The 18,857-nt window shown below is 53.2% G+C and overlaps 1 protein-coding gene across 5 annotated transcripts in view; it reads left to right on the forward strand.

Annotated features, from left to right (window-relative positions):
* MINDY4 (MINDY lysine 48 deubiquitinase 4) overlaps positions 1 to 18,857 on the forward strand; it is a 116,461-nt gene that overhangs the window by 84,746 nt on the left and 12,858 nt on the right. For all 5 annotated transcript variants that reach the window (XM_004045263.5, XM_019031116.4, XM_063708443.1 and 2 more), the window contains 2 exons: positions 11,582 to 11,645; positions 14,814 to 14,975. In XM_004045263.5, the coding sequence (XP_004045311.3) occupies positions 11,582 to 11,645; positions 14,814 to 14,975 (226 nt within the window). The remainder of the gene's footprint in view (positions 1 to 11,581; positions 11,646 to 14,813; positions 14,976 to 18,857) is intronic.

Here is an 18,857-nt window from a genome sequence, read left to right on the forward strand (position 1 = left end):
TCTCAGCGCCCCCATCCATGTGGGGGCCCTCTGGCTCTGGGAGTCTAGGGCTCTGTGCTCGAGTGTGTCAGTTCTGGTGGTCACCGGGAGTGGGCGCCTTGTTACATGCATGCTCCTGCATGTAGCCCTGTCCATCTGAAAGGGGCTTCAGGGTTCCATGCCCAGGCCAGTCTTCATGTTGTGCACAGCTGGGGGACTAGGGCTGCTTCTTCCCCCTCCCTACCCTTTCCAATCAAGCTGGGCACCTGTGGGGAATTAGTGTGGGGAATGCTGCCCTGCTGGACCTGCACAGCCTCATGCTTATGGGCCTGAAGTCACACCCCTGCCAACACACATACACAAAGACAAACATGGATACACACAGATATACAGATGCACATACATGGCCACACACAGAGACACACACACACAGACACACGAAAATTCACAAAGACATGGACACACACACATAGTCCAGCTGTTCCTCCAGGACATCTGAGGCCCTTCCCTGGGTCCTGCAGGCAGATGGTCAAGGCCCCTGGGGCAGTACAGGCCTCTGCCTCCCAGAGGGCCCAAATAGAGCCCTGCTATGGTGTTCGGGCCAGGCAGGCAGGCATGGATTGGGCTTTGTCTTACACTGTGGCCTCCCCTTCCCCTCACCTAAGACGACAGTGTGTAGGCAGGTCTCATTGCCAGTGGTAAGGATAGCATCTGTGAAGCTTGCCGTGTGCCAGGCCCCTTGCCTTAACATTTTGCACATGAACGCATCGAGTCCACAGCAGCCCTGTTAGGTGGGCGCTGCTGTGAGTGCTGTCACCATCCCTGTTTTTCAGAGGAGGAAGCAAGGCTGAGGGAGGTGAGTAGGCTTCAAGATTATACAGCAAGTAAAACTGGTGGCCTTGGGCCCCACCCAGGCCATCTGGCCCTAGAGCTGGCTTTTTGGGTTTGCTGTTTGAAAATCTGAACTTTGGAAAAAGTTGGTTGGTTTTAGACCTGACTCTCTACTCCTCTGAATAGAGCTGGAGTTTCTTCCTCTAAAGTGGGAGTGGGAATTCCTGCCTCATAAGATGTAGCTGTGCTTAGCACAGCTCCTAGTGGGTACAAGCCGGGAATAATGGCCACGGCTGGTCCAACCGTATCCCAGGAGCTCAGATGGCTCTGTGTGTCTTCTTGTGTTTCCTTGCCTGCAGCCTTGGCCTGGGGCCCTGTGGTGGAGGCCGTGCTGCCATCTCAGTAGGCACAGCCACAGGGATGTCCAGCAATTCCTGATGGGGCTTCTGTGGTGACACTCACCCTTGGCAGGCATGTCCAGAGCAACCGAGAGCATCTTGTGCTGAGTGCCACTGGGGGGGTGAGGAGGGGCCATGGGACCAAGCCCCGCCCAGGGGTATGCAGTTCAGAGGTGTACTTGAGAAGACACCCAGCTCTCTCTGATTTGTTCAAGTTCAAAAGAACTTTACTTAAGCTTGTAGTTAAACTGAGGGCTTCAAGTGAGGAACAGGGCAGGCCTTGGGCAGCCTGTGCTGCCTGGGGGCTCCTCTAGTGCTCCCTCCTGACTGTTGCATGCTTCCCCCGAGGGGCTGCAGGAGATGTGGGCATCTGAGTGGAGCTAACCCTCCCACCCCACCTGGAGCCCAGGGGAGACTCCTGAAGAGGAAAGACGGGAATGCCAGCAAGGATGGGAATAGCCCGGGCAGTCGTGGCACTGCTCAGATCCCATGAGACAGCCACACTGAAATTATTTCAGATGATGTGCTAGCATTCCTGCATGTGGGAGTGCGCCCGTGAATAAGCCATTCTCTGGCCTTCCAGAGAGTAGTCCCCAGAACAGCCTGCTCCTCTCACGTGCCAGGCACACTGCACTCCAGCGGCGCTCCCTGCATCCCGGCACCTCCAGCCTTGGCTCTCTGAGGGATACCAGGCTCTGCTGAAGGTTTGCGGTGATTTGCAGGGCAATGATAACAGTTCTGGGGCTGGAATCCCACCTCTGCCTGCTGCCTCCGGGGCTAGCAGCCGGCAAAGGCCTTTCTCTACAGACATTTGGACACTTGGGTGCAAATGTCACCCACCTCAGGCTCCATTAGGTTTGTCCAGGGAAGCCCAGTGGGGTGGCAAGTCACAGGAAAGCACTCACTTCTTGACCACAAGAAGAGCACCAGGATACCTAGGTCCTCAGCGCAGCTCAGTCACCCACAGCCGTGTGGCTGACCCAGCCTGTGCCTTAGGTTCTTTATCTAACAGGAGGGGTTAGGCTGGTGCTTTTTTAAACTATGTTTGTAATGAAAACAAAATCTGATTGTTTTACCCAAATAAGTTTATTTTCAAGCTCACTGTGTGAAGCAGATGCAGCGGAATGACTTTGATTAGAGTGGCAGAGGTGGGAGGGAGAGGCCCCTGCTGCCCCCCTCCCCAGCCTGCCAATCCAGCACCAACCCCTGCTCTCCAGCCACTGTCCCTGAGACCCCCCTTTGGAGAAACCCCAGCTCTGCATACACAGCTTAAAAACCTTGGGACCAGATGATCGCCGAGGGCCTTCCTGTTCTGGGGTTCACATTCAGCTTTGCCAAAGAATCCTCTGATGCCATTTCAGGGCAATCTGTTACCACTTTGGGCAATTGAAAACATGTCCTGGTAGCAAAAAGAGACAGCTGAGTCTCCAGGACCAACTGCAGTTCAGCTCGAGAGAAGCAGAGTGGTGGGCTGGGAAAACCCAGCCAGTTCTTTACAAATACAGCGTGTGTATGTGTACATTTGTGGTGGTGTGATAGTGTGTGTGCGGATGGGAGAGATTGGTGACACTGTATGGCCAGGTGTGAGATGACATGGGTGTTGGTGGTTGTGTTGGAGATTGTGTGAAGGGTGACTTGATTGTGTACATGTGCATGTGATTGTGATGTGTGTTGGAGAGGGCATAGTCGTCCCTCCCTCCTGGTGAGGGTTCTCTGACTCATGCCTGGGCACTGGAGGCTTCTCTTCTTTGGCCCTTGCACCAAAGTCAGTGCCTCCTGTCTGTTGGCCATTCCTAACCCAGACCAGAGCCAGGGTGAGGACATCATGGACAGATGTAAACCTAGCCGAGTGCTGCCGACCACTGCCTGCCTGGCCACTTCATTGTCAGAGGCCCCAAGAAGAGTCGAGAAACAGACCTTTGAGGTTTGTTTATCCCAGGCTGTGCTAAGCCTTGTGAAGGTTTTTTTTCCACTTGATTTCAAGCCGTTTATTTTCTTTTCTAAGATCTCGAATTGCTTCCGGTAAATCTCATGCAGGATTTCATGCTTGCCAAGCTTTGCTGCTTTTCAAACCACATGGCTAGAACTTTTCCCCAGGGAGCTCTCACAAGCCCCAAGGATGCTCAGGGTCCTGGGGTCAGGACCAGCTCTGAACCATACCTGGGCAGCACTGAGCATGGGCTGCTCTGGTGCCTCAGTGGAGCACAGACCTGGCCAGGTCATTGAGGCCCTGAGAAGGTCCAGTGGGGGTGAAAACCTTTTCATGCAGTAGATTCTTGGCCTTCATTACAGCAGCAAGTTCAGCTGCCCAAAGGCAGTCTTGAAAGTCTGGAAGAGGTGTTAGCTTCTCATTTGCTGAAACAGTTTCAGAACAGCACAAGCTAGGTGCTGAGGGTGAGGGATGACACTGGGCAGGACCCACACCATGTCACTCTGTGGCTCTTTGTAACTCTCCTCAAGAGATTAAAAGCAATGGCAGCAACAAAATAGTTGATTCCTTTGTGCAAATAGTCCTGAAACAAAAGCCAACTGTGAGTGTTGGTTGGAAAGACAGTGACAGAAGCTCAATTCCCAGCCAGTGTAAGCAGAAACAAAGCTACTGACTGATTCCTATCAGAAGCCCAGGCTTTAAGAGGGGCTGGATCCAGGAACCCAGACATTGTCTTTGGGAATTGGTGTCTGTTCTTTTGTCTCTTCACTTTTGGCTCCTCTGTCCCAACTGCATTCTCAGGAAGGTCCTCCTGCACGGTGGGCTCAAGGGAGCCCTTCTCCAGCAGCTCCTCAGCCTGCTGGGTGCTGGGTGCCATTCCTGGTGTGATTGCCGTGGCCAGGCCTGGGCTGCACCATCACATATGTATGGACATGGGGTATCCCCAAAAGGCAGTCACCGCTCAGAGAAGGCCACCACATCCGCTAGCAAAGGGATAGGGCAGAGTCAGGAAACAGGTATCTGAGAACAGGAGAGCAGATGTGGGTTTGGGGTGGGCTGAGCCTTCATGGAGGCCCCCAGGCTCCTCTCAGTAATGGAGAAAAGAGATCACCAAGCTTTCTGTTCCAGCAAGTGCGGGCAGTGCTCACCCCGTCAAAGACCCTCTGGGGGGAATCACGGGGGTGGGTGGTTCGTGGGGTGAGATGTGAACAGGGGCTGTTCCCCTTGAGAATCACGGGCTCTTGGAGGTTTAAATGTGCTGTTCTGAATGGGAAGGGTCCATGGGATGCTCGTCAGCTTACCTGGGACTCTGCTGAGCCTCTGCCAGCCCAGAATAATGAATAATGAGGTGTGAACAGAGCCACCCAGACCAGGAGCCTGACCCCTGGGCTCCCGTCTCTGCACAGACACCCTGGCTTTGTGGCTCACTTGCCCTCTCTCACCTGAATCTTCCCCCAGGTCACATGTGAGGCAGGGTGGGTTGGGTAAGTGTCCTTCCTACCCAGCATGCTAAGACCTTTTGAAGCTTAGCTGGGAAACAGGAGAAGAGGAACTTCCTCAAACTCCAGCCGAACTTTGACACTGATTCAGATTAGGGCAGAGGCCCCACTAATGAAGATTTTCAGCAATGTCTCAAGAGACCAAGGTGACAATGGAAGGTGGACCCACGGGGGCATGGATGCCAGTGTCATGGAAATAGTGGGCCCACCACTGAGACTCCACTTCCTTCCACTGACTCTGTCTCTCTCCCTGGTCCCGTCCCTGGGAGCCACCTGCTTCTTTGTCCACAGGCCCCTTTACAGGGAACCAAATTCTGTCCTGTAGATCTCTGCCTCGCTTCCTCTGGAGACCCTGTGCAGACACCTGAATCTGGAGGCTTAGCCTCAGTGGGAGCTGGAGGTGGAGGAGAGAGGGAAAGGGCCCTTGCTGCCATCTTAGGCCTTTGTTGTCTTGTGGCAACCCAAGGGATGGGCCCACGGGCTGGAACCCTTTTCTCATTTACAGGTGTGGGAACTTTGAGAAGTGAAGGGTCAGTTAATGGCACAGTTGGCAGCATCACCTGAGGCTCCTGGCTCTCAGTCGAAGACCCTGTGCCTGCATCGTCTTCCCTGGACTGTGGGAGGGGTAACAGGAGCTGCTCAGCTGTGTCTGCTGACTTAGAAAGAGAGGTGGCAAATGAGGCCCTAGATAGGCCCATACCAGCTGGGTGCTTGACTACCTGCTGTCCTCTCGCAGTGCAGCTGGCATGGGCTGGGCTAAAGCAAGCCAACTGTGCCTGGGCCAGACCCCTAAGCTGCTGAGATGGCAAGTCACAGCCACTGAGCTGAGGACAGTCATTCTGTCATGGACACCAAGCCTGAGAGCTGGGTGGGAGGGGTCCACCTGGCACAGCTGAGAAGGGGGGCCACACCCAGGCCGCTGAAGAGCTGGGAGGTCTCAAGACCCTCGGTCCTGTGTGCATTTCCTGCCCCTACCCACTCACCCAGGGACCTTACGTGTTCACGAAGGGCCAGGTGCACAGAGAAAGAGGACAGGCCTCAGAAGGAGGGAGAGGTAATTAACCTGCTGAAAGGGTCTCCTGTGCCAGACCAGCCTCAACTGTGTGGGTAGGGTGCTCACTTCCACCTGCCTCTTCCAGCTCCTGGAAGCTGTTCACCAGGGCCTTTCTCACATGCAGTGTCACCTGGGGTAGGTGTGGGTAGGCTCATGTCATTTAGGGGCACAGTTGCTGTGCACCTGCAGGGTCTGGAGACCAGTTCTAGCCCTCAAAGTCCTTGCCACCTGGAAAGGCAAGACGGGTGTGTGAAAAGCAGTTGGTGGGTACCCTTAGGAAGCAGAGGAGAGATGGGGCATTTCTGTCCCTGGGTTGAGTGAGATTTTAGAGGAGGTGACATTTAGCAGGGCTCTGAGGGATAAGTGGGAAGGGTTTTGGCAGGCAGCAAGAACAAAGTAGGCAAAGGCCACTGGTGGGGGTTTGCAGGGATCAGTTGCAGAGGGTCTAGTTGGGAGGAAAGGAGCTGGACATGATGGGTGGGAAGAGGTGGGTGGCAGAAGGCAGCTTGGGAAGGGCTTTGGCCAGCTGCTGATGAGTCTGGGCCCCTGCTTTCCCTTCTTCCTCCTTGCAGGTCCCTCTTTTTCCGTCCTGCAGAGCCTTCCACCAACTCTCCCCCTGCCTCCTGGGCTCCCATTCTAGCCCTCTCCTCTTACTGCTTTGAGAATGGAAACAATTTTGACCCTCTAGCCTGTGGGGCGCTCTGCAATTTGCAAGACCTGATATGGTCTAGTCCCTTATTGCAACAGCCCTTTGAGGTAATTATTGTTATCCCTGTCAGGATGACACACCGGCGGCTCAGAAATGGAAAGCGATTTACCAAAGGTCACGCAGTGCAGGTGGCAGAAGGGGCCTGACACCCATTGGTTCTGACTCATTGTCTACTCCCTCTTGGCCGTCCTGGGAAAACAGTTGATATCCGCTGTATCCAAATCCTCTTCAGATATTCACAGCTCCATTTCAGCTGCTCGGAGGTCTCGGTTTAATCTGGGTTCTTGGCTGCGATATGAGTGGTTGAGATGGCAGGAATCATGACCTCTTGGTTATTGTTTTTTGTTTTGTTTTGTTTTTTGTTATTCTGGTTGTTATAGTAGGAAAAAGGAAGTGACATTTACCGAATGCCAAATGCTTTATATAGTTCATCTCATTCAGTTCTCACAGCAGTCTTTAATAGAAGGAGGCATCATTGTACCTGTATTGCAAATGGGGAGACTGAGGCTCAGAGAGGGAAATAACTGATAAGTGGCAGTAATTGGATTTGACCAGGGCCCTCTGACTTTAGAGCCCAAGTTCTCTTGGTTGTACCACAGCTGCCCTTACACTATTGATGTTGTCCTTAAAAGTCAATATAAACCCCACGAAAGGGCTGTTATCTCTGGAGGTCACTGCTGGTGGGTGGGGGAAGTGTGATCAAGGGTCAGTTTCTGGGAGTGGCAAGCAGGAGCTGGCCTGGTAGGACAGGGATCCTCCAGGGCCTGGTGCCCTAGTGGTCAGGTGGAGGGGGGATAGCTGGTTGGGTCTCCCCAGGGTAAGTACTGCCTACTTCAGGCTTGGTGTTTTCAATAGAGTCATGGACCAGGCACACTTGTGCACATCCTAGGAGGCCCCTAGAGATTTCTTGCTCCAGTCCTCTGGGTTTCTAAGTGAAGACTGAGAGAGAGGTCAGGACATGCCTGAGGTCACTCACCCAGTCAGGGGCCGAGTGGACGCTGGTGTTAGGTGAATGGCTATGATTGTAGGCTGGGACCTGGTCTCTAGGCCACTTGGACTTACTTTCCTTCTTATTCGGAAACTTTTATACCACATGCCCAGATTCACACAGGGAGGCTTTTAGATGAAGGGACAAGCTGTGCCTGAGCCAGCAATGGTGGGGGCTAGGGGTAGGGCTTTGGGACTCTAGGGCTTGCTTGGAGCTGGCTGATCTGGCTGATCATCCCATATTTCAGGCCACAACAGACACTGTGATGTTGGTACTAGGGACAGAGTCCTAGTCCTGCCTACTCTGTATGACCACAAAACCACGAGTCCTTTTTACTGACTGGACCTCAGTTTCCCCATCAGTAAAACAGAGATGGTGGTCTTACCCTCCTGGCCTTACAAGGCTTTTGAGAGAAAGATGCATTTGAAGGTGCCTGAGACTATGCAGATTCAAGGCCCATGCATTGTGCAGCCTGCTCAGTGGCAGAGCCTCTTCCCCTTCCGGGATGTATGGACAGAGGGCAGGTGGAGAAGGGAAGGAGAGAGCCCTGAGTCTGGGCTGACATGTGTCACTAACTCAGGGCCAGTTCTGTACTCTCTCTGGGCATTCATCTTACCTTCTGCAAAATTCTGAGCCTTGCAAACTCTCCCAGCCCTGATCTTCCCTTTGTTCTGTTTCTTGATACAGCATAGTATCTCAGGGACCTTCTGATGGTGGACAGAGTTGGGAGGTTTGGTCCTTGCTGGCATCCTGGGCAAAGCTCTCTATTCCTCCTTCTCTGTCTTTGGGTGATACAGGCATCCCTGGAGGCTGGGTCATCACCCCAGACCCTTGGTTCAGGGTTCTGACCCTTCGCTGCCAGAATGCTGCAGAGGTTGGTGTCAGGGCAGCCAGGGCCAAGCCTATTCTGTGAGTTTTCACCCCCTGGTCAAGCCCATCTCTCCTTTGTGCTTATTGGATTGAAATCCCAGCAAGCTCTGCTCCCTGGAGGGGCCCCCAGTGCAGGACAGCTTCCATTTTGTCTGGTCCTGGGCCCTCCTGGCTCCTGTCATCCAGCTTGGTGCCTGGTTCCTCAGGCTGTGCAGAATTCTCTGAGGGCCCAGGGTCATCCAGCCCCCAGGAGGACATGGAGGAGACAGCTGCTCATTAGACTGGATGGTTAAGTCAGTCTTTGGTAAGGGACAGTCACAGCTGTGGCTCAGGTGGCTCCTGCTCCTAGGATGCTGTGTGTTCTTCGAGATCCAGGGGCTGATAGAGGAGGAGAAGGATGGGACAAGCCTCCACACTGCCTTCAGCCCGTATGTTTCATATAATGGGCTTCTGCCTGTAGTATTGCATTTGAAGAAAGGGCTCTGAATCTAAAAAGATGTTGGAGGCTACTTGTGTTGGTTTCTAGGGCTGCCATAATGACAGACATTCGTGTCTTACAGCCCTGGAGGTGAGAAGTCCAAGATCAAGGTGCCAGAGGGTTGGTACCTTGTCAGACCTCTCTCCTGGGCTCGCAGGTGGCCACTTTCTCACTGAGTCCTCACTTCATCTTTTCCTTGTGAGTGTGCATCTTTGGTGTCCCTCTGTGTGTCCAGATTTCCTCTTCTTCCAAGTCAGATTGCATTAGGGCCTACCCTAATGGCCTCATTTTAAGTTAGTCACCCCTTGAAAGGCTCTATTTCCAAATACACATTCTCAGGTGCCGGAGGTTAGGACTTCAACATATGAATTTTAAGGGGACACAGTTCATCCCATTACACCTCTCATCTTGTCCAGGCCCCTCGTGCTGCAGGAGGGGAGACCGAGGCCACACAGCAGGCTGGGACTAGCCATGTGGATTACCTTCTCTCTGGGGCAGTGCTGAGGCTGTTGTTCTTCTGCTCAAGGACTCCTCACACTCAGCTCTCCAGAGAATTCCCCTATTCCCCTAGAGGGAGGTCTGGGCATCTAGATTTGTAGATTTGCCAAAGTTATAAATCTCTTAAACCATAAGCCACTCCTTGGCATCTCTCTCTCTCGAATGCCCTGATATGAAATGCAGATGTTCCTCCCTTTTAAGATCTCAGCGCACTGCTGAATTTCCCATCGTGTTTGCACCTAAGGATGCAATTACCATTTCCTCCCATTGTCCTTTCTGCCTGTCCCCCTGCTCCCAGCTGACGCAGGCTCTCGAGCCCGCTGGGTGAACACGAGGCAATGAGCTTATGAAGATTGGACTGCTTCTAAAAGCTCCGGGTGGCATGGGGCCAGTGATGCTTATCGGCCCCCCCTCAGGACCCTTTTGAGGTTATTTTCTTCTCTTCAGAAGATGCTTGTATATGCTGCAGAGAGCATTTCCATCAATTCTTCTGCCTGAGCTAGCGCCAGCCAAGTGCTATGCTCTGCCATGAGTCACTCGCAGCTGGCTCCTTCCCAGGCCTGCTGGGCTATCTGTGGTGGGTGAGCCTCAACCACCCTTCCCAGAAGACCCCCAAGCCTTAGTGGTTCTCTGCAAGCTCCTGCAAGGGTAACCCCAGCTCATCTTCTCATGTGGACCATAAACCTTCCGTGTTTGGCCATGGTTATTAAAAACCACAAGCAAGTGTTTTCCCTAAGTATTGTGGAGCTGGAATTTCTAAACTTGTTTTGGAAGCAGACAGAGACCCAGGCATGTATTTTAGGCTTGTGGGCTTATGGCAGATCTTAGATTTAAAGCATAAATTGAGACCAAGTTTATCTTCTCCTCTACTGAAAGGAAAAAATAAATGCTCTGATTGCTAAGCCCTTCCTACCAGTGGGTCTCCTCTCTAAATCTTATACCTGGCCTCTCTCTTTGGGGTGTGGTTGAAGGAAGGGGGCCAGGCCCTGAACACAGTGCTGGGTGGCTGTGTGTGCCCCCCCAGGGCCATGTGTGCCCCCCAGGGTCGTGTGTGCCTCCCAGAGTCAAGTGTGCCTCTCAGGGTCATGTGTGTCCCCCAGGGTCCAGTGTGACCCCCAGGGCTGTGTGTGCCCCCAGGGTTGTGTGTACCCCCCTGGGTCGTGTGTACCCCCAAGGGCTGCATGTGACCGCCAGGTTCAATTGTGACTCCCAGGGTCGTGTGTGCCCCCAGGGCTGTGTGTTCCCCCCAGGGTCATGTGCAGAAGTTGGGGGGACAGGCCTGGGACCCAGGCTTCCTGGTCTCACCTTGCCCCCCAGAGCCAGCTTATCTGTGCTTCTTCCCACATCTTTAAAATAGAGACAGGAATTCCTACTTCACTCGGGGCTGGGGGTTGCAATTGCCACCTGCTGAGCACAGTGAGTAGATAGCAGCTCCTTCCCTGTGTGCTCCTTACAGGGCTCTGTTCAACAGAGTTTTCATCTCTCAGAGGGAGTTACATTGGGGTGGCTAAAAGGAACCATGTCCTAATGGCAGGCTTCCTAGCAGGACAGCAAGCCGGGAAGGAGGATGGAGACTTGGGAGGGTTTTCTGCCTCACATGTGGCACACCTCTGCTTACCGGGATACTGAATTGTTCTGGTTCCTAGCGGGGCTCAGCCCATTACTTTCAGTTTGGGGAATGTCTTCAGCAAAGTAGGTTTTCACCTTGCATCTTTTGAAGGACTCCATTCTGAGGGTGGAACCACAGTGGTACCAGGGGGTGGGGGCACAGGCCTCAGAGCTGGGCACCCTTGAGCAAGACATCCCTTTTCTGAGGCTTGGTTTTCTCAAAGGGTTTTAGGGAATAATGTGCGTACAGTGCCTGGTGCAGGAGCAGGTGGTGGTGACTGTTACTCTGTAACTCAAGGAAACATTAGAGTCCATTCCTCCCATTTTACAGGCTGGCAGACTGAGGCTCAGAGGTGGAAGAGGGTTCCTCAGTCTACACCATTGGTAGTGACAGTTGGGACGTGAATTCAGGACACTGGATTCCAAACCCAGGGTCCTCTCTACTGTGTCACGCTTCAGTCGCTGTTCTCTGGTGTAGGCAGAGCCCTGGTGCGGCTGGAGTGGAGGCCATTGACCAGAGAACGCAGTGAGCTCTACTCTAGGAGGCCTGGACTCTAGCCCCATCCCTTCTGGGTGGGAGCCTCCTCCATGGAGGGCACAGAACAGAGTGCTCAGGTTCCCACCAAATCTGGAATTCTGGGTCTTAGCCTGGAACCTAAGGGGAGCGCCTGGTCACCTAGCGAGGTTTGCAACCTGGGTCAGGCAGAGCTGTGCTAACAATGCTTCTTGTGTTTTCCAGCATCCGCCAGGACTTTGATGTCCCCACCAGCCACCTGATTGGAGCACATGGCTACTGTACACAGGTCAGGGGGCACTGTGGGGCCCAGGTGGTCCTTCCCTCTCCTCTGTCCCTCAGAGAGGGAGATGTCCTCCTCCCTCCTCTTGCCCAAGAAAAAGGCAAGTCTTTCTTGCCTCTGCCAACACTCTTCAAGCAGCTTTCACGTGCCCGCCTCTGCTGGGTTTCACTGTCATGTCATGGAGACCTAGAAAGAGAGCTCAGTTTAGCTTCTGTTTCTGGACAGCTTTCTGTGCACTGATCTATGTGCTCAGAGCTGCAGAGGATGCAAAAGAGGCTGAACTCAGACCAAAGTGCTACACAGCCCGGAGCCCAGGACACAGGGAGTGATGTCTCAGGCATGGGCCAGGGGACCCTGGGTCCAGCTGGGGAGATGATGGCCCTGGCCTCTTCTACGTTTGCACAAGGTATTGTCTTTATAGCCACCCTTCCCTTTGCATCTTTACAGAGGGGCCCTCAATGGACCTCACAGGGGCAAAGAAGACCCTGAGCACAGTTGCTTGTCATCAGTCCTCTCAGTCACCCAGGTGACACCAGGGAAGGGACCTTTTCAAGATGTTACCTAGTAAGCATCAAAACTGGGAGCTCAGCTCTACACCTGGCTTCTATCCATGCCTTTCTCCCCATGATGAGGCCTCCCAGAGCGGCCACACAGGCCACAGTGAAATCTGGCTCTCAGCACATGGGGGGCCACAATGTGTAGCATGGACGGGCTGGACAGAGCTGCACATCTTCTGGGCCCAACTGAGGACTCAGTTGTCCTGGGGGTCCTGGTTCACTTGCGCCCAGCTCTGGAAACCTACCTGGGCACCATACAAGGCAAGCTTGGGGCCTGTGGTTTGTCCAGGGCACCCACAGAGGGACCGTGGGGTTGGCTGCTGCCCACCACCCTAGAGGAAGGCCTCACGGGGAGTGGCTACTCTTCTGGCTGCCCGGGGTGGCCTCACTCTCACTCCAGGCATCTGCCTGCCCCATGGGAGCTTTCCCTTTTCTGGGGCAGAGAAGGATGCTGCCCAGGTGTGGGCAGTCAAGCAGGGTGCAGAGGAGCCCAGATCAGAGTCTGGGGCTGGGTCCCAAGCCCTGTTCTCTGTTTCACTCACAATATGAGCTGGGGCAGTCTTTTTCCCCTCCTGTGTGTCAGTTTCCTCATTTGTACAAGAGGCATTTGGACTGGACCAGGGCTGCTTACACTTTGAATGAATCCCCTAGGGGTCTTGTTGAAGAGCAGGCTCAGATTCAGTGGGTCTGGGCTGGGGCCTAGGATTCTCAATTTCTATCAGGCTCCCCAGGGAGGGTGATTCTGCTGGTCCATGGACCACACTGAGTAGAAAGGGTGTGACTTTGGAGTCTAGGAGCAGGGAGAGGCCTGATGCCCCTTCTTCACCATCTCAAGAAGGCTTCCTGCTATGAGGAAGGTTTTAGACACAGATCAGGGAGCAGGGGCTTTTATCCCTCTTGAAAAACCAGATGGGAAGACTCGAACTTGCCTGAAAAAGGCTGTGCCTGTCTCAGCAACTGCTGCCCCTGAGGTGCATTATTTTACAGCAGACATTTCCTCCAAATTCTTGTGTCTCATTTCCTCTACAAGGACACAATAAGTCCCCTTTGGTATCTCCCTCCAGTGGGGGTCCCTCTGCGGCCATCAGAGGAGGCCTCTTTTACTGTCACTGGGGCAGGGTTATTGGTGTTAACTGAGGGATTTATTAACCCCCGATGTCATTTTCGTGATTCAGGGGAAAACACCTCTATAAACTCTGCCATTCAGAGTTTACACTGGTCAAGGGCCGTTCTGGCCATTCCTACGTGCTCCACTGTGGGAGTGATGCCTGCCTTCTTGCGTCACAGGCAGCGCCAGCTGTGGCAGAAGGTGGATGAGACAGAGAGACCTGCCTGCCCTAGTGCTGGGGCTGGGCTCGCTCAAATTCCTCCTCAGCAGGCCCTTAGAGGCCACCCTTCATCTTGAATCTGTGCCCAGGCAGATAGTACCATGAGGGTAACAGGGTTGGGGGAAGAGGGAAGTCACATGGGACAGAGAGAGCCAGATGTGGGTGGAAGCTCAGCTCTGGCCCTAATGGGCTGTGTGGCTTGGGTAACCCGCCTGTGAGCCCCAGTTTCTCCATTCCTAACAGGAGGTTGGACCCCTGGTTACCCTGCATAAGGAAGGGACCTTCCAGCTATATTGGTACACCAAAATGTGGGAGGCATGGGTTGCAGGTGACTGCTGGAGGAATGTTGCTCCACACGTCACTGTCTCCAAGTTCCAGGGTTGGCATGCTTGTTGGCTTGCCAGGTGTGTAGCTTGAGTCACAGGACCACCCAATGCCTCATGCCACGTAGCAAGACAACAGCAGAGGCAGAGCTAGAACTCATACTTGGGCTTCCTACTCCCACCTCTCTGCTTCTGTTCTTGCTGCCTACTGAAGTCCCTTCCTTGGCTTTCCCTGCCCTGTTAAAACCCCACCGTCACTAATGAAGTTCAAACAAGGCCTGGAGTTTAGTTATTGGTACTGCACCATGGTCAGTTTCCTGGTTGAGATAATGGGCTCTGGTTATGTAAGATGTTATCGTTGGGGGAAGCTGGGTGAAGGGTACACAGGAACTCTCTGTACTATTTTTACAACTTCTTTTGAATCTAAAATTATTTCAAAATAAAAAGGTTTCTTTAAAAAATAACATCATTTAAGACTCACCCAAATGTCACTTCTCCTTAAAGCTGCCCTGACTCAGTCATGTGGCCTCGTGTTCATCTGGCTCCAGAATACTCCATGCACACATTTTTACAGCCCCAGCCACATCCTGCATTGAGTCAATGTGCAGACATGCACCTGACTCCACAGTCTAGACCCAAAGCACATGTCAAGAGCCATGTCTCACCCTCTCACCCGTGCCCCCAGTAGCCTACAGCATAGGACAGGGTCCTGTGAATGGTTGGTACTCAGTGAGTGCTTGTGGAATAAAGGTGGATGGGTGCCTGGAGTTACCTTGATGAGAAAAGTTGGTGCCTTTCCCACAGGACTTGTGGGAGAATTGAAGTCACAGCCTCCTCTGCTCTCAGGCTCTCTCCCTCCTTGCTTTCCTTCCTTCTGCACCCTTTTTCTCTTTCCCCAGTCTCCTCTCCACTCTTTCAGTAACTGATTCAGACTTGATGAGTCTTTCCCCTTTCTCTCATCTGCAGGAACTTGTCAATCTGCTCCTGACTGGGAAAGCTGTGTCCAACGTTTTCAACGATGTGGTTGAGCTGGATTCTGGGGATGGGAACATCACACTTCTCAGAGGCATTGCTGCACGCAGTGATATTGGCTTCTTATCTCTCTTTGAGCATTACAACGTGTGCCAGGTACCCACATGCTCACGTTCACCACAAGTAGGGGAGCCTGACTCTCTGGAGCAATGAGGAGGGAAGGGGGGAAGGAAAGCTGGACTCCACTTCTCAGAGCTGGCTGAAATTCGGGTCCAGTTGGAATCACAGAGGGCTTGGGAAGAAGTACAGCTTCTCTGCTGTGGCTACAGGCCTATAATTCAGACCCAAAGCCAGCTGATACCGTGTTCTGGGGAAGATGGTTTGAAAAGGACTTCGAGGGATTTCTGCCGTGATTGTGGGTCACAGTGGCTGCAGCTGGTGTCTGTGTGGTGGGGGAGCCTTCTCAAGGGACAGGAACTTGAGGTGTTAGGCCTCGTGTTAGTTTCCTAGTGCTGCCTAACAAAGTACCACAGACTGGGTGGCTTGAAACAACAGAAACTTAACTGTCTCACAGTTCTGGAGGCTGGAAGTCCAAGATCAAGGTATCAGAAAGGCCATGCTCCCTCTGAAACCCATAAAGAGAATCCTTCCTTGTCTCTTCTAGCTCTCGGTGTTTTCTGGCAATCCTTGGCATTCCTTGACCATATAGTGATGCTTCTATAGATGTATCACTCCAGTCTCTGCCTCCATCCATCATCACAGGGCCACCTTCTCCCTTTGTGTCTTTTCTTACACAGACCTCAGTCATATTGGATTAAGGGCCCACCGTACTCCAGTATGACCTCGTCTTAACTAATTGTGCCTGCAACAACCCTGTGTCCAAATACAGTCACATTCTGAGGTACTAGGGGCTAGGATTCAACATATCTTTTTGGAGGCACAGTTCAACCCATAGTAGGCCTCACACATCCTGTTTGTTGGCATGTGGTCCCTCTGCATCCTGTGTCACTGCAGCCAGGGGCTCAGAAAGGGCTGGGCCCCCAGGTAAAGCTGGATAGGGCATGGGTGACTGTACCTCTGGAGAATGTGGCCAGGTGCTGAGGGGGCTGGGCAGAGGAGCACTGGACCCTGCCTTCTTGTTCCAGCTGCCATGGAACATTTTTCTGAGCATTGCTTTCCATGGCTTCAGAGAGTCCATTGTTCTGTGGTTGATTAAATGGGAAGGGTTGTCCTGAGGGGCAGCAGGAGCGCTTTTCACAGTGGCCACCCCCTGCAAAGATTCTTGGAGGGTCTGGATGAGGCCTCATTCACCACCTATCCTCAGAACCAGGACACAGAGATTGACTCAGCAGGGCCATGCAGATAGCGCCAGGCGATTCCACCCTGGATTTTCAGGGTGGAAAAAGACTAGGGTTTTAAGCCAGGGCTCAGTTTTACCCACCCTTCCCACATGACCACATGTTGGGGTGTGCTGTGTCTTGCTAATGACCCATGTGGTGCAGCCCCCTCCCCAGATCCCCTCTCTGGATGATACCCCCAGCATGCCAAAAGCAGACTTCTGGGTCCCAAAGACTTGGGGGAAAAAAGAATGAGAGTAGCTGCTTCCTGGCTGTGCTGGTGTTAGGAGGGAGCCCAGGAATGTGGCTGGTGAGAAGCACCAGGGCTCTCGAGCACCAGACCCTGGGTGTGCTCCGAAAGTATTCAGCTCAAAATTCCATGGGCCAAGAGAGGTAACCTTGGCTAGGCTCATGGAATTCCCAGGCTCACCATGAGCTCTGGTTTCATTCTTGGGTCGAGGGCGTTGGTCAGAGAGTAAACTATTTTCCTGTGGTCTGTGGAGGGTACTTGATGGGAAAACCAGTTGGGGTCATCCTTCCCTTGTAATAAAATTGAAGAAATTCAGGCCCTACAACCATCTCCCCTCCTCGTGGGCTTCTTGGATCCGCATAGACCCTCTGCTGTTCTGTGCTCAGCTGAGGACTGGGAGTTTTGTTTCCCTGCAGTAGGTGGATGCTTCCTTCCTCTGCCTTGCAACTGCAAGCTCACTAAGGAAGGAGCCCTGGCCTCCTCTCCTCCTCCATGAGCTCACCGAGGGCTGGGCCTCAACCCCTGCCTTCCACTGAAGACTCAGGGCCCAGCAGCTCAGACAAAGCCCTTCCCTCTTCTTCTTCTTCTTTTTTTCTTTTTCTGAGACAAGGTCTCACTCTGTCACCCATGCTGGAGTGATCTCAGCTCACTGCAACCTCTGCCTCCTCTGTTCAAGCAATTCTTCTGCCTCAGCCTTCTGAGTAGCTGGGATTACAGGGGCATGCTTTTTTTTTTTTTTTTTTAAGTAGAGATGGGGTTTCACCATATTGGCCAGGCTGGTCTTGAACTCCTGACCTCAAGTGATCCACCCACCTCAGCCTTACAAAGTGCTAGGATTACAGGTGTGAGCCACTGCACCCGGCCCCTTCCCTCTTCTTTAACACCACCTTCCATCCCTTCTGTCCCCAAGTCCCTCGGGCCCTACACAGTTAGCCACATTGGACATAGAAGGAGTCCAAGGGGGTCCAGCACCCAAGCCTGGACCTGGACTCAGAGCCAGGGCCCCTGCTCTGGCCTGGCCTGGCCCTCTCCTCAGGCAGCACAGACACAGCCATGGGAAGACTGGCATTTGGAACAGCCTGGGCCATGACGTCCACAGCGTTCACTCACTAGCAGGTGAAGCCTCTCACTTGCAGCTTGTCTCCAGGCTTCTCCCTGCAGCCTGGGGTTCTGGGGCCCTCACTGGGTATGTGGGAGGAGGAGGTCCTACCTAAAAGTGAGCTACCCAGATGACCCATACTCAGGGTGTACCTGGGGTAAACGGATGAAACTCTGGGCTGGAGAAACTCACCCCCTGCCATAAGTAACTGGCCCGGCCTGGCTGTGTCCTGCAGGACCTCCATGGGCTATCTGTGACCCCACCAGCTGGTCTTGCCCATCTGACTTCCAGCTGGGTCACTCAGTCCCACACCTGGCCCAGGACAAGGCTCACCGGTAAGGGGTGGACTGCATTCTAGGCTGCAGTTGGAGGCCAAGCCCCTCCAGGCTGATGGTCATGGTGGTGATGGGGGACTGACAGTCCAGGAGGGATGGGGTGGGACAGGGAGTTTAGCCTCAGCACTTCTTTCATGGACTGCGAGGCATGTTCATTGCCATCTTCATGAAGGGACCCACAAAGGAAAACAGCTTGACAGGCAAGAGTTCTGAAAGCTCCATCCTCCTCCCATCCTCCCCAGCTCAAAGATGGCCACCATCCACCCATTTACTCAACCAGGAGCACGTCCTCTCCATCAGGAGGACATGTGCCTCCCCCTGAGGTTGTTTCTCAAGCCCATCCACTTTCACCAGGTCAGAGCCACCAGCATCGCTGATTTTGACACCTGTGACAGCCTAGCCAAATTCAGCTCCTGTCTCCATCACTTTCCCCCTTTCCAATCCTGTCCCTTCACTGAAGCCAGTGTGATCTTTAAAAATATACACACGATCATATCATTCCTTTTCTCTGGACCCTCAGTGGTTTTCCAGTCCTCTGAGACTGTTGTGAGCTGAACTATGTCTCCCCAAAATTCCTATGTTGAAATGCTGACCCCCAGTACCTCAGAATGTATTAATAACTGTATTTGGAGAAAGGGCCTTTAAGGAAATGATTAAGGTAAAATGAGGTCACTAGGGTGGGTCCCAATCCAGTATGGCTGGTATCCTCCTAAGCAGAGGAGGTTAGGACACAGGTCACACAGCAGAAAGTCCTTCTGAAGGTACGGACAAGGCAACCATCTACAAGCTCAGGGGCACAGCCTTCAGAAACAACCCTAGTGACATCTCAGACCTCCAGCCTCCGGAACTCTGAGATAATAAACGTCTGCTGTCTGAGCCATCCAGTCCATGGTATTTGTTATGGCAGCCCGAGCAGACTAATGCAGAAACTAAAATCCAAAACTTCTCACCACCCCCAATGCCCTGCCAGACCTGCACCTGCCTTCCTCTCCCACCTCAGCCCGCACCACTCTCTCC

Source organism: Gorilla gorilla, chromosome 6 (genome assembly GCF_029281585.2).
Source record: "Gorilla gorilla gorilla isolate KB3781 chromosome 6, NHGRI_mGorGor1-v2.1_pri, whole genome shotgun sequence".
NCBI lineage: Eukaryota > Metazoa > Chordata > Mammalia > Primates > Hominidae > Gorilla > Gorilla gorilla.